This window comes from Humulus lupulus, chromosome 6 (genome assembly GCF_963169125.1).
Source record: "Humulus lupulus chromosome 6, drHumLupu1.1, whole genome shotgun sequence".
NCBI classification, from domain to species: Eukaryota; Viridiplantae; Streptophyta; class Magnoliopsida; order Rosales; family Cannabaceae; genus Humulus; species Humulus lupulus.
Genome location: NC_084798.1, coordinates 16,983,491 through 16,989,490, shown reverse-complemented (window position 1 = coordinate 16,989,490; position 6,000 = coordinate 16,983,491). Strand labels below are relative to the sequence as shown.

At 32.7% G+C, this 6,000-nt stretch overlaps 2 protein-coding genes and 1 long non-coding RNA gene across 3 annotated transcripts; 1 reads left to right on the top strand and 2 right to left on the bottom strand.

Moving 5' to 3' along the window:
- Window positions 1-240: 240 nt before the first annotated feature.
- LOC133783855 (uncharacterized) lies at window positions 241-1,660 on the bottom strand. The gene is made up of 3 exons (XM_062223468.1): window positions 1,159-1,660; window positions 848-1,079; window positions 241-757 (listed from the first exon to the last, which is right to left on the bottom strand). Exons 2-3 carry the CDS (start codon window positions 975-977, stop codon window positions 294-296), a joined length of 594 nt encoding a protein of 197 aa, XP_062079452.1. The 5' UTR covers window positions 978-1,079; window positions 1,159-1,660; the 3' UTR covers window positions 241-293.
- Window positions 1,661-1,814: 154 nt separating this feature from the next.
- On the bottom strand, window positions 1,815-3,336 carry LOC133783853 (L10-interacting MYB domain-containing protein-like). Its single transcript, XM_062223467.1, has 2 exons — window positions 2,605-3,336; window positions 1,815-2,518 (listed from the first exon to the last, which is right to left on the bottom strand). The coding sequence occupies exons 1-2, from the start codon at window positions 2,947-2,949 to the stop codon at window positions 2,006-2,008; spliced, it is 858 nt and encodes a 285-aa protein (XP_062079451.1). The 5' UTR covers window positions 2,950-3,336; the 3' UTR covers window positions 1,815-2,005.
- A 1,087-nt stretch (window positions 3,337-4,423) lies between these two features.
- On the top strand, window positions 4,424-5,558 carry LOC133783852 (uncharacterized). The gene is made up of 2 exons (XR_009870990.1): window positions 4,424-4,783; window positions 5,369-5,558. It is a non-coding gene; the product is annotated as an uncharacterized LOC133783852 (long non-coding RNA).
- The last annotated feature ends 442 nt before the right edge of the window (window positions 5,559-6,000 follow it).

Here is a 6,000-nt window from a genome sequence, read left to right as displayed (position 1 = left end):
TAATGTGGTCTCACAATATACATCATTGACATGCAAGCAAATATACAATTATACCCTCAACGGGCCAAATTATCAAAACACCCCTGTAAACAAATGTGGACTCACATGCATGCATTTAACATCATATTATAATATAATTCTCATAAACACATTTAATGGCATAATTAAACAATTATGGCCCTCCCGGCCTACTAATCCAGCCATTAAACCATATTAGGGAATCCGGGGCATTACAGTAAAGTATTAAACGAGTCATAACAATCAACTAATGTCTTTACTCAATCTCACTATCGTCAACTAGCTCTCCATATATGGTCAGCAATTTCATCATGAACATGAGTCATTTCACGTATATGAGTTCTAGAAATACTGAACTCTACACTATCAGTCAAAGTTCCATCCGTGCTTTGTAAAGTAATGGTCTGTACTTCAGAATTTCCTTCACCTCCATCAAAATATACATCTGCTTCTGCATTTGTCCTTATAAAATTATGAATCCCACAGCAAGCAATGACAATGTACTTTTGTATTCTTAGATCATATGAAGGCATTTGCTTTAGGATTGGAAAATGGGCCTTCAACACGCCGAAACATTGCTCAATGACATTTCTCAAGGAAGAGTGTCGATAATTGAAAAGCTCTTTTTTTCCTATGGGATTAAGATCTGTGTACTGGCCCAAATGATACCTTTCCTCTCGGTATGGCGAAAGAAAACCAGGCATGTTTGTATAGCCAGAATCAACAAGATAATATTTTCCTAATCCAACGATAATTCATGTTAGTTTTTACTTATAGATATTTATATAAAATAATGTCAATCAACATAATAAGTTTGATAAATACTTACCTTGGGGCGGCATTAGAAATCCATAATCTGGGTTTGTGGCACATTCTAGAAGAATTCGTGCATCATTAGCTGATCCTTCCCATCCAGGAACAACGTATGTGAACTTCATGTCAAATGAACATACACACATAACGTTCTGAGTTGTATCCACTTTTCGACCTCTATATGGTATTTGTTCATCAATTGGAACATGCGCAGAAATATGAGTCTCATCTATAGCTCCAACACAATTCTAAAATACAAAATAAATTATTAGATTTTTTTATTGAATATTGAAAGAAAGGAAAAAATAATAATTCAAATTTTTGTACCTTAAAAAATGGATAGTATCTTGGATCGAATCAAATTTGTGGAGGAGTTACATCAAATGAAGGTGGAGTAATTAGTTCTTTGGATAGACGACATATTGCCTTCAAAACCTTCCTAAAATAATGAGATGTGGTTGAGATGGAGTGCTGAAATCGTTTAGCAACCACACGATGTCGTTCATTATGGCCAATCACAAATAAGAACATAGCCACTTGTTCTTCAACAGACATATATCGTGAGTTCTTCAATAAAAAAATTTCTTTTAGAACACCACAAAATAGTTTGAAGACATCTTTGTTCATTCTGAACAAATCATAACACCTACTCCAATGCCCGTGAAACACTTCCATAACGTATTCATGGCTTGAAAGAGCTGAATTTCTACAAGGTTGCTTAGATAGATATAATTGATTATATTCCTCGCAAGCAAAATATAGCAAAATCTCTCCAAACTCATCATCTGAATCGTCCAGTAAATTATCCTTGTTGAACCGAGCAACGTTTAAAGACATGTTATCCTAATAGTAGAAAAAACTTTTAAATTTTACATTCAATATATAAAAATATATAAACACTCAAAGTCAAAGTCAAAGCCAAAGTCAAAGTCAAAGTCAAACCATAAAACAAAATAGGCAAAACAAGTCATCCAGTCAATAGCTAAGCAAAGTCATCCAGTCAATATCTAACAAGTCATCCAGTCAATAGCTAAACAAAGTCATCTAGTCAATAGCTAATAAAGTCATCCAGACAATAGCTTAACAAAGTCATCCAGTCAAAAGCTAAACAAAACTAAAGTTAATAGCTAAATAAAGTCATCTTGTTTCATAGCTAAACAAAGTCTAAACTTTTTCACTTCAAATTCAGCAACCAATCTATTCTTCTATGCTCTGGCATCTTTAGAAACAATGCTCTGGACACCTCGTTCTCAAACTTCTCAATAGCTTTTGCGTATACTTCTCCACTAATTCCATCAATTTGATTAAGAGCTTCAACACTCTCATCCAATAAGTAATGTGATGTAGATGTTGTCATTGATCTCTCTATCAATTCTGTCTTTCGCTTTGCAGTTTCATTATATGTTGCCAGTGCATCTGCCAAAGCTGATGAGAACTTTGCTCTTTTTACTGATCGAGAGTTCGAAGTGGCTGTTGATTTACCTCTTCTTTTGTTACCATCCTCATCAAAACCACTTTCTTCATTCATAGTAGAAGGACTTATCGACGTTGCATCATCATCATTAGAAGGACTTCGAGTTGAAGGATGAGCAATGGAACCAGTTGCAGTAGTATCACCAAAGATAGTGCATAATTTCTCATAAAACTTACAACATTTCTTTCTAAATCTTTTAGCAGACTTGTTAACCTACATGAAATGAAATTATATTGATAAAATGTACTAATACCTATCAAAATAAATCAAGCATAAAATCCATTTTAAATCATTTTTACCCGAATAAGTTTATCCCAAACTTCATCTGTCGCACTAACTTCTCCAATCACTGCATTGTATCCCATACCAGTCTCTTTCAGTAAAGACTTAAAATCCTTATGCTTTTGCTTTAATTGATTGTATTTGTTCCTTAGTTGCATATCACTATAATTTCTTTTTGCTCGTCCGCAAAGCTCTTCTTTTATATATTTCCATGATTGCTTGGTAAAGGTTGTGGTATTCTTATTTCCCTTTAAGACTTCTTCTTCCATAAGTTCAATGAAAATTTCTTCATGCTTTTGAGTCCAAACAGAAGCCTCATCATTATGCTCAATAATAAGAACTTCATTATCAACACCTTCCATCTAGGTAAGACCTAAAGATTCAATAAGAATTCTAAATGCAAATATAAGACTATTCCTAAAGAAATAACCATTTCAAGAACAACAATAAGAAATTAGATTTATGCCATATATTTGCTATCCAAAAACAACACCAAAGACTATTCCTAAATGTAAATGCCCTGATGTACTGATGGATGTAAATGCCCTATGATATTCTTTCTGGAAAGGGGTGCCACTGTTAAATCTTGACATGTATTCAAAGCATAATGATTTTTCAATAAGCACATAAAATCCGAAAACTAAGTCCTAATAATGTTAAAATAGACTAAATTCATGGCACATTAACTCACTAATTAATTTTATTAACCTATTCAGAAAACTTTATTATATAGTTAAGGTTGTACTAGAGCCAGATGGCCTAATACTCAAGCCTAATAGTTACTTGGTATAGAGATTATAAGGTAAGAGAGATTGGGAAGAATGACTCTTAGTTAAGCAAGTTATACCGTGACTAGATATAGCTCATGCTCTAATTGTGTTAACTAGATTTATGTCTAACTCGAGAATGGAGCATTGAAATGTGTTGTGTTTCACAACATCAAGATTCACTCAGCACATAAATCTCATAGAAGCAATATCACAAATACCAAATAGTCACTGAATAAACAAACCAGAAATCAAAACAGAGCAGAAAATAAAAGAAACGACAAGTTATACTAATTCGGATCAATATCTAAAACGATCTTGAACCTACATCCAGTTTGGAAGAACACCACAATGCTCTTATATATATGAGAACAAAATATACACACTCTACAATCAAGAATATTGACCCTCTCACTGTACAAATGAACACTCAATCTCTTTGTTTCTCACTCTAGAATCGTGCACCCCCAAAAATGAAAGGGATAAGCCTTAAATATAATACTTGTCCAACTTTTGGAATAAGAAGTTTGACTTTTACAGTTGTCATAATAGTTAGACCCAACTGTCAAAAGGTGATGTTGAGTCATTGTAGAATTAATTCAACAAATTTCACCTCAATTCTTCAAGACTCAACTAGAGCCATATATTTCCTGCCTTTTGTCCTCACTACTTATTATCCTATACAAGTAATCATGCTCTTTTTTTTTAACAATACAAGACAAAACAATAATGATTCATATACAAGACAAAACATTGGGCCTCTTAGACCATTCAGACAATAAAATGCTTTTTGTGATTAGATAGTGTAAGTAGAAATTACAATTATAATTCTAATTACTATGCAATATGCCGTAGAAATATATATTGACATTTACTAGCTAGCTAGCTAGTCAACAGAAGAACTATTATCAAAGCACTCATAATGATGCATGTACAGATGTAGTGTATATATCATGAGTCATGATGAGTCATGATGAGTCATTATATATTATACATATGCAATATATATATATATATATTTGGGTGTATATACCCTTTAACTATTTTACGTATCTCTTTAATCTCCAAATACTTTTGACAGAGACAGCAAGTAAAATATGGCTTTTTATCATCACTCTTTTTCATTTCATGAGAAGCATGCAATGTGTGGTCTGATATTGAAAGTCTTTTATCTTCCAATATCTTCCAATATTGAGCTTGAGCTAGAGCCTTTTTGTTACATATATGCATACACATAAATACATATATATATATATAGAGAGAGAGAGTTAGACAGACTTCAGACCAGAGAATATATATATAAATTATGCAAGAGTTTGAGAGGCAGAATGAGAAGATGGAGTTAGTATTTGAAGTGATGGCTGATGCAATCGATGATGCTTTGGAAGGAGATGAGGAAGAGGAGGAAACAGATGAATTACTAAACCAGGTGCTTGTCATTAGACTGAAAAAGAAAAAGGCTAGCTTGTCACAAAAACTATATATATATATATTTACTTATAGCTAGAACAAGGTACTTTCTTCATAGTAATCTCCTAGGATCGATATCATTTATTGATCAAGCTCTATAACTTATTCTTACAGTTGATTAAAACCCCATCTCATATAACTAGGCAAAAACTTCCAATTGATCTCCCCTCATTAATTTACATATATTCACCCTATGAGTCCATCAGAAAACTTGTCACTTGATAAAGTATTTTTTTTATTAAAATTAACTAATCCACATACTTTATAGAAGAAATAAATCATAGTAGATGAAAAATAATGAAACCAAAGTTGGGAGTGCACCAGGAAATATATATAAGTACTATACATTCAAGCTATATATATATATATGTAAATAGGCAATTCTCTGTAGATATGATATATAGTATATTATTTATTATATATATATCTATAGTTTACAAGCTACTCGATGAATGTCATGCTCTATAGTTTAAACAATTGATTTCTATGTGATAATTCATTTGTTTTCTCTGTTAACTAAACTGACATATCTTAGTGTCAACAGGGTTGGTCAGGCAGTGGCGTCTTTACTGAGGAGGATTGGATTACATTACTAAAGAAATGAATTACATGGAAAAATCAGAATTAGTGGAATAATATTAAAAGGATGGTTTCAACATAAGCTTGCTCCTGTTTTGTATGCTTGTCGTTTCTATCAATTAACATTCAATAATAACTCCCAATGAGTTCTATTTCGACTTTGTTATTCAGGTTTCTATGCTCTATGCTCTAACACAGTCGGAAAACCATGTTGAGTAATAGGTACTAATGCATCTCAACTGATCTGTTTTAGAACTAATGCTAATAAAACTATACTCACCTTAAGTGCATAAACACAGAGATTGCTCAACAACAAATTTCTCTTAGCAGAACCAAGCAAGTTTAGATTGCAACAATCAGCCTTATTGCCCTCAACAAACCCACATAAAACCCACAACACAAAACAAATAACCAGTAGCAAAAACAACTAAACCAAGAAAGTCATGATCATGAGGCAAAACAATCCAAACCCATATCAGAAAAATCAACAAGTTAAAGAGACCCACATACGAATCATCGACCTATAAGCAACAAGTCATGTAAAAGCACAATCCCATTTCTCGATCCATCAAAAAGCATTACAAAACTATTGAGGAT